The sequence below is a fragment of the Nothoprocta perdicaria genome, unplaced genomic scaffold (assembly GCF_003342845.1).
Source record: "Nothoprocta perdicaria isolate Ctin4 unplaced genomic scaffold, notPer1 scaffold_209, whole genome shotgun sequence".
Lineage (NCBI taxonomy): Eukaryota > Metazoa > Chordata > Aves > Tinamiformes > Tinamidae > Nothoprocta > Nothoprocta perdicaria.
The window spans coordinates 290345-309641 of NW_020455305.1; the positions used below are offsets into that span (position 1 = coordinate 290345).

The 19297-nt window shown below is 41.9% G+C and overlaps 1 protein-coding gene across 1 annotated transcript in view; it reads right to left on the reverse strand.

Annotated features, from left to right (window-relative positions):
* The window catches only part of VWC2 (von Willebrand factor C domain containing 2), a 47759-nt gene extending 28829 nt beyond the window's left edge, over positions 1-18930 (reverse strand). The window contains exons 1-2 of the mRNA XM_026038371.1: positions 18171-18930; positions 12789-12918 (exon numbers count right to left, since the gene is read on the reverse strand). Of these exons, the coding sequence (XP_025894156.1) occupies positions 12789-12918; positions 18171-18887 (847 nt within the window). The 5' untranslated portion in view covers positions 18888-18930. The remainder of the gene's footprint in view (positions 1-12788; positions 12919-18170) is intronic.
* Between the last annotated feature and the right edge of the window lie 367 nt (positions 18931-19297).

Here is a 19297-nt window from a genome sequence, read left to right on the forward strand (position 1 = left end):
TGATGGGTTTACACCCTCTACAATCCTCTGTTTATAAACACAGAGATGACAAGAGCTTGTCTATTCTGGACCCCTGCAAAATGCAATTTTATTAATTGCTGAAATTGTTCCAGATAAAGGAGGGGGAAAAGTAGGAGAAGGGAGGCAAAACCAAACCAAATCAAACCAAAACAAAAAACAAACAAACAAACAAACAAAGAAACAAAAAAAACAGAGGATTCCTTTGAGCTTTCCCTCCCTTACTGCAGTATTTCAGAACCTCTATAATATATCATTGTGTTCCTGGGATACAATAATATCTTATTTGCTTTTATTGTTCTACTGCATACAATCTTTATCACTGCTTAGTATGGATTTGCTGTGTGCCTTTGCTAATAGATATACAGTTCATAACAGTTGGAAAACTGCCAGTGCCTGAATTCAAGCTGCAAAACTGATAGTTGCAGACCTATCTCCATCCTGTCAGTAGTTTCAAAGCTCAAAGGGGGGAAAAAAAAAACCACCAGAGAAAAAGAAAAGAAACAGACCACATACCCGTTACTAGTTAAACAAAAAAAATTGAATTTTTATCAGTTTGACAGTCACCTTTTACATAGCACTATTTTGTCAAGAGCCACTAATGAAAGAACTTAGCAGCAGATAATGGACATGTTGCTTTGACTGAATTCATAGGTTTATCTAAAACACTTTACAAAAGAATTATATTATATTCTTTCCAGAGCTCCCTGAAATAGGATTGCAAAGCATGGAAATAGATGTCTTAAAATATATAGCTATATTACTTCATATAAATGAGCAGCTTCAATTAATAATGATGTCTCAGAAGATTCAAGTTTTGCACATAGTCTCAGGAGAAGTTTAAATACATTCACTGTCAGTAATCCATATTAATTTTGGCCAGCATCCTGAATGGATGTCCTAGGAAGGGATCAATGGGCTTTAGCAGTTTGTATGCTAATAAATAATCTGAGAATTGACACAATCATTTCCTTAAATGGCGACACACTGCACGTGCACGAGCATGACATTTCAGCCCACCAGTGTTCTTCTCCAGCACTACTTTAGTGCTTTACAGAGGTGCTTAAGGCTGGGCTACCTTGAAACTGTGAGTTCACTGCATACAGCACTTGTGGAGGTCTCTGTAAAGACTTGAAAAAGATTAGTTGCATGATGCTGCAAGAGTCCTGGAGACCTCGTACAGGTTTGACCACCTGATGGTGCTTCAGAAGAATAAGAAAAATGACTTGAAGGTTGAAAAGAAATTCTGAATCAACACATGCATTAACAACCTTTAATTATCCTCTGAGAAAGTTAAAAAAATGAATTTCAAAAACAGCATGAAATTAGAGTTATAATTACACAGCAGAAGATAAAACTCTCCACCTAAAGCTAGAGACACAAACTCTAGCAGATACCTCTCCTTTCAGCTGAGAACTCCAAGTTGAGTAAATAACGTGCTAACCACATAATTTCTTTGCAGAAGGAAACCTGTGTGCCATCAACGTGCTCACCAGATGGTGTAACTAGGCTCAGAGTGATCACTGAGCTTCCTTAAGAAAACATCCCAGAAATAGAAAAGGACTGAGTTAGTCTGTGTCACCTTACCAAACTGCTAAAGAATCCACAGTAATGCATCCAACAGCTTGCCTTTTTCTCTTGGAGTCCAAAGGCTGGAATCAGTGGTCACAGTTATTCTTAAGTGTTTCTTTTATTTTCTTTACCAAAAATGACTTCACTGACTTCACTGCTAGGAACTACTCAGTCACCTTTCTATTAAAATGTTGGAAGCCCTTTTATATATGTATTTATGCTAAGCTATTCTCTCTTAATTATCACCGAGGCTGGTTTGTCACAGTAGAACAATCTTGAGGAAGTCAAGACTTTGAGACAGCACAAAATGCAAATGCCATCATTTCAGCATTCAGCATGAAACCCGTTTTAATAATGCTGTTTTATCTGGAATTACAAAGGAAAATATAATCAAATAATCTTCTGTTTGAAAACAGGTTCGTTAGTTCAGCATTACAAAGGCCTCCTGAGACACCGTGGGCTCTCTGAAACCAGTGGGAGCTTTCCTTCCTTCACCAAATTTTTTCTTCCTTCCTGCACATGTGCCACAATGTTCAATCCCATACTGATAAAGAATTACTTTTAGGTAAGGCTACTCTACTATTTTCCAGGCATTTTCATGTCGTGTAATTCTTTTCCTTGCCAATACAGCCCAAAATCAATGGCAGCTTTCCTTCTTTCCTCCCTCCCTTCCACCATCAAAAGTCTATTTTTCCTTCCAGCACGTGTCCCACAGCTCAATCCTATACTGATGAAGAATCACTTTTAGATGAGGCTACTCGGCTATTTTTATGTCATGTAATTCTTTTCCTTGCCAATATAGTCCAAACCAGAGAGGATTAGATGCTGTTCCATGCAGGTCAAAGCATAACCAAAGCACATATCACCACCATGCAGATAAGGAGCTCTGGAAGAAGTTCCCAGGTAGAAGACAATGACAACTCTTCGAGAGTCCCCCTGTTCTGCAGAGATAAGGGCTCCTTCAGCAAACTGCAGTGAGTGGCACCATCACTACGAGTATCCCTGCGGCTGAGCAGATTCAGGTAGTCAGAAATTTAGATTATCCAGAAGTTTTGTACAAGCATGGCCAACGTATCTGTTACATGCTCCAAACACAGACATGCAGCTCCACTTGGACGTACGTTATCCTTGCATACAGGGATCCATCTTGTTAGTTCAGACTTCTAAGTTACTTCCGCAAGGAAATCAGGCATCAAAAGCTAGTCCTTATTTTGATATAACATGCATATTCAAAAATAAATGCTCAGTAACATTTGACTTTCATCAAGCCCTGGCTTTTCCATAGGACTTTTTTTTTTTTCTTTTTTGGGATATAAAAAGATGAAACAAGAGATTTACGCCAAGGTTAAAACCAGAGATGCCTGAGGAAATGTCATCTCTCCACTCTACACACAAAAACATACTCACATATATGGATACCACCACCTACACACCCAGGATCCAATGCATAAAAAGCAGCAAATGACAGCAGAGGCAAACCTGTATCAATACCTAACTTTGTTACTAAACCTCAGCTAAAAATGATTTTAACAGCTATCCAATCAAATCTCTGCTAATGAACTAATTTATGAATTTAGAAAAGAACTCCGAATTTTAATTAAAAGCAAGCAAACAAGCAAGGAAGGAAAAAAAAAGGGTTCAAATCAGCTTGTCATTTATGCTGAAGTAAATCACCAGTCACTTTATCAAAACAAAGGAGATTACAAAAACATATAAAATGACTCAACCTCACTATCCAGTCTGAGTTTTTTTACTCATTTTTTATATCTTCCATGCTCCCGTTACTGTACACTTGCTTTTTCAACAGCAGCAACCCTACTTGCTGTAAGGTATCTTCCAACATACTTGTATCACACCTAGCAAAATAAGAATTCACTGACTAAAACTTCTAGAAGTTTTTTTCTATCTTGAAGCTAAAGTTCCAGAAAAACGCATTAACACAGTTTAGCTACCACCTGTCAGGACCATATGCTGCACTTGTGCAGAGCCACAGCCAAGCTATGACACCTGCAAGTCCCACCTGCAAGCCACAGTCCTCACAAGCCTGAAATTACAGACAATCCATGGTTTGGTAGGAAGAGTTTAAAAAATTAACCTTAAAATTACTTTAACACTGACCTCTAGTGACAGTAGGTGGGATTTTACCCTTTTTCAGAGCTGCCCATTTGGGAATGTTTCTTAGCAATACTTTAATAACCAAGCTCTTTCTTGAAGCTCCAAATTCATGGTTACCCCTGCTTCAAAGAACAGGCATTGAAGATGAACCTCTAACTTGCTATATTACCTGTGGTCATGGTGAATTATGGGTGCAACACTTTGTGCACCCAAGGGCAGTGGTTGTGCACCCATTTGACCCATGCATCCATACTTAAACCAGGTGCAAGGATTAGCATGCTGAGAAGCAGCTGTTGACCCTATGCTCTCCAGCAAGCCATGAGGAAGCCTCAGCTTCCACTCCAACAAACCTCTTTCCTAATATAAAAGATGGTCTGGGGCTACAAAAGGAAAACACATCCCCTGGCCAGATCTTCAGAGAGTACAACCTAAGGACACTGGCATTGGCTATGACCTGGATGTTTCGGCAGGAGGCTGGATCTCAAAGGGTGAGAAGGACCTTTGGAGGTAATGCTACTGCTGAGGAAATGTGGGTGCACTTTATATCACCTTAAACTACGAAGTGTGCAGTACATGAATTTTGAATTCATACATTTCATTTACACTATTGTAATTTTGGTTAAGGGTGCTTTCAAGTACTGTCAGCCGTTCACCAGGAGCACTTAGCTCTGGTAACAGTCCTCAAAACTGAAGTCCAGAAAACCTCTCCTGCTCAGGGACCCAAAACCCGCTTCAAGGACTGAGAAGGTCTCCAGACGGCTCCTGCGCGCAGCCGCTCCATCACTGGCACGTTCGTGACAAATGACTTCCAGCACACTGTTTCTGCCAGGTGACTGCACAGCCAATAGCACAGCAAGGGACTCAGAAACGCTCGGACAAATCCCTGCTGCTCCGAGTCCTGGAGGCTTTTGGGCACTTCAGCAGCTGATGTGATCCGGCAAAGCGCGACAACCAGGCAAGAAGGAAGATGCACCTTGTTCAAATGCTCAGATCTAAACACTGTCTGCAGTTGGCTTCCATGCTGAGGCTCTACGCTAGGCTATGAGATTTTCTCAGGTATTTATTTCAGCTGTCCGAATGAGTGCTTATGGGCATATAAGTGTATTTACAAATAAATATATACAAAGAGAGAAAGCTCAGGAGAGTCTAAATAACAGATGCAGAGCTAACCTGGAAGTGGCCACAACTGGTGGCCAGCCTAGACCTCAGCGGGAGCAGGACCTCCAGACAGTCATGCACACGCTGGGGCGGCCAAGCTGCTGTCTGATCCGCTCATTAGCGACACATCAGGGCAGCGAGCTGCCAAGGCAGGAAAATAATTAGCTTTCCAGTGTGGGGCGGCACATTTCTGTGCAGTGCAGTGACATAACAAATAACTCCATAAACTGGTGTGATTTATTTGCTTATTAGGCCTCTTTATTTAATTAACCCTTCAGCTGATCCTTTTCAACATGCAGGAACTGCAGCTGCAGAGCCCCTTTGGGCCTATCAAAGCAACGCCAGACAGCAAGGAGAGCTACTGCAATCTGTGGGTGAGTGGGTGACCTGTCTTTCTTCAAGTTTATTTAAATAAAAGTTTGATGGAATACAACCAGAACATGCCAAAAGGCATCCTCATTATCTCTTTTTCTGTCATCTGTATGTACCAAGGTGCTTTAAAGCATTATTTTAGACAGTACTGCGGTGTCCCAGCACATCCCGAAATGCAGTGGGTGCACAGAAAAAGGATTCCTCCTGTATTAAAGATTTTTTTATTAAAAACATTTAACTTTGCCTTAAGAAGAATATATGTACACATCAAAGTTTTATTAGACTGGGCTCAAGTCAAAATAACCAAATTATTATTTTTTTCTGGGATATATTTTAAAAAGAGACAGTTCAAAATGGAAATTCTGAGATTTGGACAATATGAAATACGATGTTAACATTTTGCTAAAGCAAAACAAGAACTCCTATATGTTTCTTCCATACTCTGCAGCATGAGGGTTGATATCCTTTGAGTATTTTCACTCTAACCAGATTAAGGTTTTATTCTTCCTATCAAAGATCTGATCTTTCTTTAATCCTGGAAAAATGGCTATTGGTACTAGCTTGTGCAATATGTCGCATGAGTTAATTACAGGGTATATTAAAAACTTTCTATTAATGCTTTGGGTTTGCTTTCATTTCCCCTTGATGAATGTAGGGAAGCTTTTTATTGGTACTCTTCTTCCACTGTCCTTTCTCTCCTTCCTCCAATAAAACACTTTATCAGATGCATATTAATTCATCTGCCATCCAAACTAGAAAGAGACCTAATCTTTTCTCATGGGAGAGTATTTGGATGTGTTTGGAGGTTTTTCTTTTTCCTGCTCTTCTCTGTGCTTCTGCAACCTGCTGTTGCTGAGTGCTCAGCAACTGCACAACATCATACAAATCAGGAGGGAAGAACCAGCCTTTCTAGAATAGTGTACTTCTAATAAACGCAAACCTATCTTAATGAGGCATGACAGATGTTTACATATAGCATTTCACAGTGATATTTAACCAAAACTGCTTGGCAGAAATTTTTACACGAGGTCATCAAAATACCCAAGTGATTTCTTTTGCTGCCAGACACAAGGTTATGCTGAATTTCATTAACTGTTCCATTGGCTTGGTACTTGGTTTCATATCATTTAACAGTTGCTACTCTCTTGCTATTCTGTCTTTAATGCATATGTACCTCTCCCAAAACTGCCAAATTTAAGCAGTAACTTCCATTTTAGAGTCAAAAGTCAGTCAGCAAATAGCAAAATGTTGCAGGTGTGAGAAGAAACAGAGAACAGGTCTCCAGGAGAGGAACATACCGACCATCCCCACAGCTAGCAGGAAAGCTGGATTTACATGTGGAGCTTTTAATTGTTCTGCACTTGATGCCATCCAAGGACCACTTGTGCAGAAAAGGACAGATAGGGCTGTAGAGTCAGCAGAAAAATGGGGCAGTTGGAAGAAAGTAATTCTTTTTTTTTTTTTCAGTAGGAAGTCATTCCTCTAATGAAAATTTAAACAGCACCAGTGTAGGCAGCAAGAAAACACTAGAGGGTTTTTCAAGATGAAAATAGCAATCACAGTTTTTAGTTGTCTGTCATCTTTGGAACACTAATCATTTTGATAACTAGATAACTATGCTGGGGAAGGTAAGAAATTATTTAAAAATTGTTACATTTTTTCCCTTTTCAAATCACAGCTGTAAAGCTGAATGCGCTCCAGGAAGCAGAACTGCATGGATAATTACTTTCATGGAAGCGATCCAAAGGTTCACAAAGTGAAGGCTGCTCAGGCAGCTTCCACCTCAGCAGCAAGGTCTGCAATTAGGAAAGCATTTGCGCTCTCCAGCTGAGAAGGGTGTTCGCCCTGCTGGGCAAGAGTAATCATTGGGGACTTAATTCAGGACTCTAACATCGCAAGCTGCACGGGGGTTCCCCAGTTCTGTAATTGGAAATGGCACTTGCAGGGGAAACAATAAGAAAAGCATTGCAATTTTACAATATTAAGCAAAATACTGGTGGCTTTTGGCTTCTTCTCTAAGCACCTGTTCCTGCTTAAGTCCTTTCCTGAAACACACATAGACATACAAGTCAGCCCCTGGTCCAGTTAACATCAGGAAAGGAGATTGCAAGTATATCATTTCTATCTCTACTAATCAGACTTGTACTTCTTCTGTTAGTTGTTTTGGTATAACACCGAAAGAGCCCGATCACTGCTATAGCTTCTATGTTCAAACTGCATTACGTATCGAGAATAAAACTAATAGTTCCCCTAGCTCAGCTTAGTCAAACTAAGGTCTGGTAACTTGAGCTGGAGCAAGAGACAGTTTCAGGACTGACAAGACCATAATTTAACCAAGTGTTCTACTGATATACAATTTTATTCCAGGATGTACCATAATATGCACACAGATATTTCATACCTTGGAATCATGCACTCCTCCTAAACGTTTCACACAATTTCAGTTGGTGACATACACAAAATCCAGACTCTCAATAGCAAAAGAAGGGAGCAATTAATGCTGGGAATGCTTTTTCTAGTGAACAGCATAAAACCCAAGACTAGCTGTTGAAAAACAGTCAAATCTCTTAATATTCATTTTCTGAACTTTCTTCAAACAGCAAACTTCCTTGTTTTGTTTCAGTACTGCAGGCAGTGTGTGGAGGGAAGTTCACATTGAACCTCCCTCATTTATACAAACTGCAATCCAAATTTTAGTGAATTTTTTTTCTTTTTTTTTTTTTTCCTTTAAAGAATCTTTTCACAGAAGAAACCAATGACTTAATTCAGAAGAATACAGGCTAGCCACTTCCCTGGAAAGCAAGTAAAGCCCCAGATGGGTCTCCCTATAAAATATGCAGTTACTGGGGAAGACAAATCAAGCAACATTGCGCAGTTTTTTGCAATATCAGTTGGATAGCAGCATAAAGGTGCTTTCCTGTCTGAACCAGAAGCAGCTCACAGGACTACACGATACAATAAATTTGTGAAATGTCTCTGGCAATACAAGATACATCTGACATCTTTTTCTTTTCTCTTTTTTTTTTTTTTTTTTTTGAATAACATGAAAACTGTCAGAAAATTTATTCATTTCCAGCACTAGGGTGTTTCACACTCCCCTGGGACTGATGCTGCTATCCCACTGTTTGGGCACATTATCCGTTTGCTTCAGGCCACAGTGGAGGGTGGGGATTTCTCGCCCATGCCCCAGGCAGCTGCCGCAGAGGTGACCAGCACAGCAGCATTTAGCTTTGACATACAAACTAAATCCACAGTATCAGGTAAGAGGGGAAAAAAAATGACTGACTGCAGAAAAAAAGCTTCCCAGGCCTATTCAAATAACTATTAATGAGAAAATACAGCAAAGTGAATGCTGGAAAGTCTATAGGATACACTGCTTTGATATTTTAAGGGGCTCTTCTATATTTGACATCCTCCCACCTAAGTACAAAGCCACTACTTTAAATATTAAACAGTAGTATAACCATTCTAGTGTCCTTTTGTGTTCCAGCATAATGACAAGATGCCATATCCTCAAGGATAGATGCTTCTGCCTTTTAACAGTAGAACATTCCCCCCCACATGAAAACACTGCCGTCTCTTGGCTTAGAGGGAAAATAAATAATATCTTTTGTTCCAGTAACAGATTTAATGCCATGATGATCATACAATTTTGCCATGTCTTCAGACATATCCTTCTCATCCCTCTGATAGCCTTCTGTCATTAGATAATCATAAAGTCAACATAACACAGGCATTAAAGAAATATCCTTAGAGGGAATAAAGAACACATAGAGCTGCCAAGGCAGTTGAGCATGAAAAGACCAAGTCACCCTTGGATCTCATATATGTGTGCATGCATGCATGCACATCTGTGTAAGTTTGAAATAGCAGGGCCTAGGTATTTTGGGGACAAATTTTTACTCAGCCCACTTGGGGGTGGTAAGCCATGTACATTAAATCAGGTTCTGACCTAAGGAGGCAAAAAAAAAAAACAAAAAACCTGCAAACAAAATGAAAAAAGCTGCCAAACAAAACAGCTCTGATTTCTGCACTGGCAGCCCATGTACCTTGTTTAGCCACCAGCTTTACTGAGTAAACAACCAATGAGGGAGGAGACAGAGAAGATGGAGCAGGGTTAAAGCAGTTCCTTGAAACAAGATGCCATAGTCTGAACTTCTTCTCTACTTTATTAACAGTAAACCAATAACAAAAATTACTATAAAGAGTAATTTATCAGCTATCAGATGTGGAAACTGCTTTAAATGTCCATTGAAACTGCTGGCCAAAATGGGTAAGTCTGATATTTCTCTGTTTCCAGGAAGTAGCTGTCAAAATATGTGTTACAGCTTTTCACCCACCTGCATAGTCACTAGGTAATTTTAATCACATACAGCTGTTTATGCAACTTTAATGGTGTTTTTCCTACTGAAACATTAATATTTCCTGGTGAAGAGTCTGCTGGTATAAATCATTTTGAGAAGTACAGCCAATTAAAGCAGAAAGTTTGTGCACATTTTGCTAAGTGGTTCCTGAACATAAAATTGTGGAACAAATACTGACCTCCTTACATATTTACACGCCTCATCTGCAGATCAGAATGAGCAAATCACGATGGTACACACAATATGAGTGGCACTAGGATTAGTCTGAAATCCTGGCTTGTTCAATAGGTTTTTTTTTTGTTGGTTTTTTTTTTTCATTTAATTTAAAGCTCAGAGCAGTGAGATTCCTCAGTATCTGATGTCTGCAGTAGCCCTGCCTCACCTCTACCAGGACAGCATTGCAACACAGACTCCATTCTGAGACCGAGCCATACACAGTTGCGGGAATTATTTTATTTTATTTAAACATATCACAGCAGGACATCCCATTTTAGAGATCAGATGCTCCAAGGTGCTTGAACAAAGCTGAAGCCACTGCTTTAATTTAACCCTCCTGCAAAGTCCAGCTACCAGCCAGAGCAGGCTCAGTCCCACCGCCTTCTTGGAGGCATCGTGCTTCAAGCAAAGCAGTTCTTAGCTGCATATGCCTATTAGGGCTCCTATGCTCAAAATAGAAGTGGAACAGACAACCAAGGTAATTTAATTTACAAAGATAATTCAACCTCAATATTGACACCCCCCAAACGAATCAGTAGTGACAAATGCTCAACCTTTTTCTAATGAAAAGGGAGCCCTGTGCTTGTTATGCTTATTCTTCCCTCACTGCTCTGCACAGCACTGATGTTTGTACCTGATTCTGAGCTTATTATTTATTTGATTCTGAGCTATTAGTACTACAAAGCATGAAGGAGAACAGGAAAGAGCTCCTTTTATTTAATTCAGCTCTCCAAAGGCATATTTAATCTTCTGGAGGTTTTTCCTTGCTGTCAATAACCTAAAAGACAAGTCTCAACATTTCAACTCGCACAAGAAGAAAATCCCTCTCTCCTTCCTCTCTGCCCCCAGCTTGCCTCCTTGCAGGGCATATAAGCAAGATAACAAAACAGCTCCCATAGTGGTAGCGACTTGAGACATAAAAAGGAGACAGCCCCCCATGACCAAGCTTCCCTCTCTATGAGCTGGCACTTCGGACATCTGTTGTAGGCCACTTTTCAGAACACACAGTCCTTTAAAGTGTTCCCTGTTCACAAAGTGGAAAATAACATCTTTTGCTCAAAATCAGTGATCCACAGCTACAATAATATCTAGGCTCTTGCCTGATAGAGAGGATGGAATATGGAAGATTATTGCATTCTACACCTCAGACCTTGTTGTTCACTCTGCAGCAAGCTTTCTGCTCGCTTGCTCTTACCATGCTCAAAATGAGAAGTGTGCACCTACATGGGCACACTTGCCTGAGTCCATCCCTCCTTGCAGTGGCTGCCATTGCTTTTACGGAATCAGGTTAAATAGGTCAATTCTCCCTCCTTCTTCCCACAAAGCACAACAGTGTCCTAGACCTGCCAAGTGAATGAACTTACCCACTGCTAACAATGACAGATCTGAGCTAGATTTCCTGCAGTTTTTAACCGGGCATCTGAATGTGGTGCTACTAGTGATGGATGTAGCTCTGACTTTGTTCATCTCACTTGTAAACTTTCGAGCAGTTCCCCAACAACGTTGACTCTACCTTTTCCAACATCTGATTTTGTGGCTGAGCTTAACATATACATCCTAAACTCTTGGTTTAGTAACATGATGTCATTGGTGTCATTCACTGCTCTGGTCAACCTTGAAGCGTGATATTAATGACCGCTTCCCCAACTCGCACTTGTTCCAGTAGGCTTGAATAGGACAAGGAGAGGCAGGCAAGGTCTCCTTGCTCTGTAGGTTTTTAGTCCAATCTAATTGAAAACATTCACCAATTCACTGAAAACCTTTGCAAAAATGTACATGTCCCATGCTTTAAAATAATCTCCAAAAACAAATAGCTTAATATGTTTTTAGATTGGCTCCTTGAATTGCTTGGGAATGCATTTGTGATACTGCTTCAGAGCTGCTGAACCAGAAAAGCCAAGCCTCTTTTGAACTATTTTGTTTTTGTTGTTCTCGTTAGTGCCTTTATTTTCTTGTCTAAAAGCTAACACGGAAAACCACTCTTGGTTCTCTGACATGCCCAGAAGTGACAGGACAGCTCACTGCAAACAGCCAGCTCTGGTCACCTTGCGTCGAAATTGGGTCAGCGACTCCAGCATGCCCAAGTAGGATGCAATTAATATTGGAGAATCAGATGCTGAGGATGCTTTCCTTGCAGGGAGACCTCAAGGAATTCAGCTTTTGTGCTCCAAGAAGGAGCAGCCTGGTGGAAACTAAAGCACATCGGAGCCTAATTCTTGAAACAGCTCCTATCTCTGGGAAATAAGTCAGGGACTGCGTGCAAGCAGCCCAGCTAGTTCAACTCCCAAATCCTGCCTGTCGCAGCAACCATCCCTAAATGCCTCAAGAAAGGCCCGACCTCATCTCCAAATGCAGAGCGCCTTTAAGCCGTACAGTCGAGAACCAATTCCTCCAGGGTTCTAACAACCAATTAAGGCATGGGAAGCAATTACTTTTATATCCATACAAATGAAACTCCTCTAATGCAATTAACTAGCCCTTATCATCTACTATTGAATTCGTGGAAAGCATATGCTGTACATTCTCTCCTCCCCTCGCTTTGCCACAATTTTCATCAGTTTGTTTTAGCTAATGTAATGGAACCTACCTATTCTAGGGAAATAATAAATGGTTCAAGATTATCTGAATAATTTTAAATGTCTTTTTTTCTATTTTAAATACAATTTCATGTGAGATTTTGCAGCTTTCATTTCTATTAATAAATTATCATTTCTTCTTTATAAGTGATGAGCTACTGTGTCATGTAATTTTTTCTTCTAAATAGACCAAGACTTTGATCTAATACAAGCCCTTGCTGGGAGTAGAGAGACTTTCTGTCTAATTTAGTTATGAAAAATATTCAATTAAACTAGGGAGTTTAATTCATTTAGTTATGAAAATTAAATGAGCTCAATAAGGTACATTTGATTTGCCTCAGGAAAAAAAATAAAAAATAAAAAAAAGAGAGAGAAGAATCGCTGGGCAGTCACTTACCGTTTTTGCAGATGGGACAGCACTGATCAGGTTCATAAACTGGATCCACACACTCAGTCTGGGGACAAGCAGACACCGTGCACAGCACTTCGCCATTGGCTTCACAGCGGCATTTCTCACAGGGAGAAACCTGAAACGCAAATCCATCAGCTTTTAGTACCTCCACTCCCCGAAACCACACAGTTTCTAACTTCCCAGCAGCACCGTCCTTTGCTTTACCTCTTCTTATTTCCCCTTCCCTTTATAAAACAAGTGCTTTTTTGTGTGTCCATGTGGTTTGAATAATGTGGAAAAGGAAGCTGCTCCTGCAAGGTTAGAGCACGGCAGCAGAACAGACCACAGCTTCTGCTCTGAATTGGTGTCCCAAATGCAAATATTAAAGGGATGATGGAAAACAGTCTGATATGTCTGGAAAAAGATCCTGTGAATTCAGGTATTGCTGTAAGTTAGCAATTTTTTTTCTGTTTTTTTTTTTTGTTTGCTTGTTTGTTGTAATTGTTTGAAACTTTTCCAAAAATAAATTGTAATCTAATGAACAAGGATGAAGCAACAAGAGCAGGGACATGCTTTTTATTCTACTGAGATTTTACTGAACTGCTGAAAGTTTAGAAAAGCTCTGTAGCATAGTAGTGCAATGACAATTACTTGACCAATGGCCTCCAATAAAACTAATTCCAAAAAAAAAAGGCCCCATTTAGAACTGAAAGAACTGGTAAAGGCCTGTGTTTGCTCCCTGTCCATTTCCAGCTGTCCTCTTTGGTGCTTGTGCCTCGGCCCTGCATGCTGAACCTGCAGCAGCTTTGCACCACACAAGGAGAAGGAGGGAGAGGAAAGCAAAGGGACTGATGATGGGTCAGTGCAATATTGTAAAACTCTCTGTCAAGCTCCAAAACCATATCGGCTTCCATACTCACAGCAGAGAAGGAAATGTGGTTGAATCTTATTACTAGAAATCTTCATAATTTATAATCTGTACAGATTCTGGTTTTGAAATAACCATTTATTTCATGGACTCAGTAACATTCCAGACTCCAGCTAATGCCATGTAAGTCATTTTCTGTATTTCTCCAACAACATAAACAGAATAACCTCTAATCCAGAAAAATTTCTTCACAGAGAAAAATCACTCAGACCTCTTAACTTTCAGGCTTTATGGTTCTTCTCCCTATTTCCTAGGCAGCCTTGCACATCATTTGCTTGCATCCATAAAATCATGGAATCATTATGGTCAGAAAAGATCTTCAAGATCATTCAGTCCAACTGTAAGCCCACCACCACCATGCCTGCTAAACCATGTCCTTAAGTGCCACATCTATGTGTTTCTTGAACGCTGCCAGGGACATGCTCTGCTTGCTTGTCTCTCTCATCTTCCTTGCTTCCCAAGTCCAGAAGTGCTGCTGCTTGCACTGTTATCTCCAACCACGTGCTTGCCTGGGCTTTGCCACTTCTCTTCTAGCACTGTTCACTGCTAATGCTCTCATGCATCTCCTCCTCTTGCCATCCTTTCTGCTCAGAAAGACTAAACAGGGTCTTTGCTTTCGTTACTCCTTCATTTCAGAATTCCTTTGCTACCTAGTCCCAGCCTGATCTCTCTTCTCTTACTCTCGCCCCAGAATATGAGTATCCTATATAGGATAAAAATGCTACAGAGTAGGTGCACAGGCCAATGCTGCAGATCTTTGTGGCAGGGTTTGGGACAACTGCTTTGTCTTGTAATTAATTTTAAGCTGCCACATTCACTTGTAGAGCTGTAATCGCAGTGGATGGGGAGATTTCTGACCCAATTTTCACAGTCAAGAGGCTCAGCCATTGCAGGTAACCACAGACACTGCATGAGAAATTTTGAGTGCCTGGGCAAATTAGAGTCCCTAACTATTTACAAATCACTAAGAACCCTTTCCTCTGGAGTTATATTTACAAACTATACTTACTGAATCACGAGAAGGTGCTCTTTTGATTTTCTCTGCTTTTTAAAGAATCCTGCTTGATCAATGAGGCCCTACTGGACCTCATCCCAATGATCAAGCTCAACGAGGCAAATTATTGCTTTCACTTTGTTTCAGTTTTTGTTGTCACCAACTTGAAAAATTATGCAATAACATGCCCAGTAAGTACAACAGAAATTCCCTCTCCCACAACTCCACTTAGTGGCTGTGCAGCTCAATAATGATAACTGGGAAAGAAGGCAGCACACAGATGGTGGGAATAACACCTCTCATCTGTAATATTTAAACATATTGTAATTAAGTAGCTTGTTTACTAGCATAACAAATTTGACAAAAGCATAAAATCCTTTGAGCAAGAAGCCTTTAAAAAATGAAAAACAAATAAAAATAAAAATAAAAATAAAAATAAAAATAAAAATAAAAATAAAAATAAAAATAAAAATAAAAATGTCATGGAAAGTCCTGAAACAGACAAGAAAAATGCTCTCCTCCGTCCCAGAGGGTTGCGTTGGCTGTAAGCAGAGCTGTCTGCAGATCCCTGCTGTTCCTTCATCCCAAGGAACACAGTTCAGTGAAGAGCTACACCTGGCCTGACCACCTCACACATGAACCATGTGTGGGAAAGCCACTAACCACCTTGACACAAAGCACAACCAAGGAGCAGATTCTGATCCCCCAAAATCCACCATTTCTCCATGTCTTTTCTCCAGTTCTACAATGCAGCTTTCTACATGAGAGAGCAGCTTTTGTGGTTGTGCATGGGATGACATGCACAGCACACCAATATGAGTGATGGCAGTAGATGGTAGTAGAATCAAGTAAGCTTTCTATGCACATGATTTTTATAAAGCTATCTTCAAGTACATAAGTGAACCACAGGAGTTGCTAAAATAGTATCAGTGTCAACGTTTATCTGCGTACTTCTGGACTAAATGACAACACATTGCTTTTAATAGATCATCAAGCCGCAACAGAAACTGATCAGAAACAGAAAACATCACTTCTTTCCTCATCTTAATAGCACCTCAACACCTCGTGGCATAATCATCACTAAAGAGACGATAACGTAGTGCACATACAACAGCAGTTAAATAAATCATAATGAAAAGACACTTTTGCTATTTAATTTTCTCCCTTCCACTCCTCAAAACCAGTTATGTGATGAACATCCCACGGGTTCACTTGGGATGAACCACTGGCCTAGTACAACTCACACTTCACACATTTCACAGAGCTAGGAAGAGCTGGAAAGAATAAGACCTGTCAACCTCTCTCTAAAGCCAAATGATATAATGTCTCTGTACAAACCCACACTTTTATGTTTGAAGTTATTAATTCTGGGACATTGGTAGTTCTGCCTACACCAATACTGAGCAAGGACAAGGAGAGGCACCAAAGCCTCCAGTATCTACCAGGCAGGCATAAAACCTGCTGAAAAGGGTTGCGCAAATGGCAAAATCACAATCTCTTTAGAATTGTTTAAAGGGAAGTTTATCAGCAGACGTGTAAGTGTTTCGCTGTGGAGCTGCAGATGTAGTAAAAAAGCAAGTGCGCAAATGTAAACAGATAGGTCACCCACTAGTGACACATGGAAAAAAGCTATAGCTTGGTTTGGCCAACAGCTAGTATCAAGCGTCAAAAATTAAATGCTACAAGTAATTTACAGTGGTTGAAGATCGGGTGCAAGGTATAATTTCAGGTTTCTGTTCCCATTTTACACATGGTAAACATGAATTTAAAAATAAAAAAAAATCATAAAAAAAATCCAAAACTTATACAATCTATACTAGATTTCTTGAGGCTTGAAAAAGAGACCACATTAAAAAAAAACCCCATAATCCTAAGCTTATTTGCTATGGCACTGGAATTTCTAGCAATATTTGCTTTCAACTTTCACCTCTCAGGTGCACGTGAACGACATTAAGCTGACAAGAAACAAACCTCTGTAAGGGAAGAGTGGAGCCTTGTCACCACAGCTTAAGAAAATTTCATCCCTCCTCTCACATCTATGGTTTGCTTGTTTGTTTGCTTTCCCCCTGCTGCAATGAACATGCACGTGTTATTTTAAAAAGGAAAAACACAGGCACGTGCACGCACAAAGACATGCACAAGCACAGGCTGCAGGAACAACTACAAGTTGAAGGCAAAACTCATCAAACCTCCCATTCCCTGGCAAACCCAGCATCTGAGGTAGCACTTGGTCCTGTTAAGAACATATTTTGGCATATCAAAGCTATACACATATTTTATAAGAGCAAAACCCCAAACTTGCATGTACACATAATGGCTTGCACAGATAATTTCACCTAAATAATTTCACCTAAATAAAGTCAGATCACTACCCACTTGTAATTCTTGCCCTGACCTTAATCACGGGGCAGCATATTACCAACCTCCGTGGGGCAGCCGGCCCTAGACTTGCAGGCAGCGCGCAGTTATTTGCACTGCAATCGCTCCTGCTCTGCAGCGACGCTTCGCCCAGCGCCTCCGCTGACTGCGGTGCTGGGGCTGCCACCCGCGAGCAGAGCAAAGCAGAGGCGATTCCCAAGGGCAGCCGAAGCTGGGATGCCTCTGTACATGCTGTGTGTGGGCTTCGGTATCAAAGTTTAAAAGACTTCTTGCTGTGGGCACAGTTCCCAGGGCTGTTTTCCACATGCCCAGGTGAACACTTAGAGGCTGCTCACAGATCTGGGCTCCAGTAAGAGACTTAGAGGGGAAAAGGCAAGGCAAGCAATGACAAAAACCGGCCCCAACTCCCAAACTTTTCAGTGCAAGCTGCATTTTCAATGATAACAATTTGCATCATGGTGCTAAAAAAGACTCCACTTGAAGAGGATTTCTCTAAAGATAAAGCTGTAGAATATTTAAAGTTTCACTGTAATCCAGACTTCAAACTATACTCTTACTAAGAGCAAGGCCCTTATGAGAGAAAATATTACATAATCTTGACAGCCCATTTTAAAGAGCCAAAAAGGAAAAAGCAGAAACGAGTTGCAGGAAAAAGGTACCAGTACCTCCTAAAATGCTCGGAGTAGAAAAACAGCCCCCCTGCAACACTACTTGATCTATGCAAGGTGGAAGTTGCATGGTTAACGTAAGGTAAAATAAGGTAACAAATGCAGCGTGAGGAATTCCCTAACATTCCCATCAACAGCAAGCAGCATCACTGAGAGTTACATTTTTCCCTGCAAATGCCAGAGGACTTTAATAAAGACCAGTCCCCTTCTTCTTAAATGTTAAAGTATGTAGCAAGAAAGGTCGCGTTGCAGGGAAACATTTTACAGCAGTGCAGATGCAGTATTAATGAAAAAAAAAAAAAAAAAAGAAAAGAAGGGTGGGGGGAAGCTCCGAAAAAATGAAAGCATTTCAGGGGTATAACATGGTATAACATTTGGCAGGATGACGTGATGAAGGGCTCAGTCCCCCCACTCCTTACCATGAACTCCTCCAGGGTCTGGTAGGTTTTCCCGCGGAAGTCGCAGTAGTTCTTCCTCTCCTTGCACTGGGGGCAGCACTGCGTGGTGTCCACGTGGACGCAGCGTGGGTGCAGCCGGGGGCACTCGGGCTGCATGCACAGCGGCCCCTCTTCCGTGCACATGCAGGGGCAGGCCGAGGGCCCCGGCGCGAACTTCTCGCCGATGGCGTACACGAAGCCGCTCTCGTCCACGCAGCCCTTGCCGCGGTAGTCGGGGTACGCGTACTCCTCCGGCGGCTCGGGGGTCACGCTGGCCACGGCCTCGGGCAGCGCGGCCTCTTCGCCTGCCCGCAGATCCTCGGCGGCGGCATCGGCCCTCGGCTCCTGCGCTTGCAGGCTCGCCAACTTGCTGCTGGTGCCCTGGCTATTCCAAGCCTGCTTTTGCTTAGTCCAAGACTCCTTGTTGGAGTAGCTCCTGCTTCCTTTGCTCTTCCAGTTTCTGGTGCCCTCCTCCCTGCCGCTCCTGCCGATCTCGTTCATCTTCCCGGTGCCCGCCTGACCATCCCTTGTAGATGTGTGATCCCTCTTTTCCTGGCTCGCTTTTATCTCCTGCTTTTCTTGAGCCTTCGCCAGCTTCTGCACGGGGATGGTGGAGCTACAGAGGGCAACCATGAGGCAGCAGGTCACGAGGAGCGAACTGGAGAGGGCTCCAATTGCCATTGCAGTGGAGCTGGGCATCGCCTACCGCATCCCACAGGGGACAGCGCGCTCACATGGGAGGCGATGGCCGCACGGCGCCGCGCGTCCTGCCAAGAGAGCGATTAGGCACACTTCAGCCCGGGCTCCGCTCCCCCCTGCTCGCCCGCGCCGGCGCGGCATCCCAAACCGTGCGCGACCTGCCTCCGGACTTGATGCAGGAGGCAAGCAGCAGCCTTGTGCTGCATCCCTCCTCCTTCGCCGCCGCCTCCTCCTCCTCCCTGCTCTCTGAAGCCTTATAAATAGCAGGGCTGTGGCTACCGAGCCCGGCTTCTTCGGCTCCTCCGTCAAAGTGCCGCACACAACTCCGGGGAGTTCGGCTTTGCAACAGCAGGTGCACGCAAAGAAAATCCCAGCGGTTGGGCGCTGTTATTCCTTCCAAGTGGCGCCAC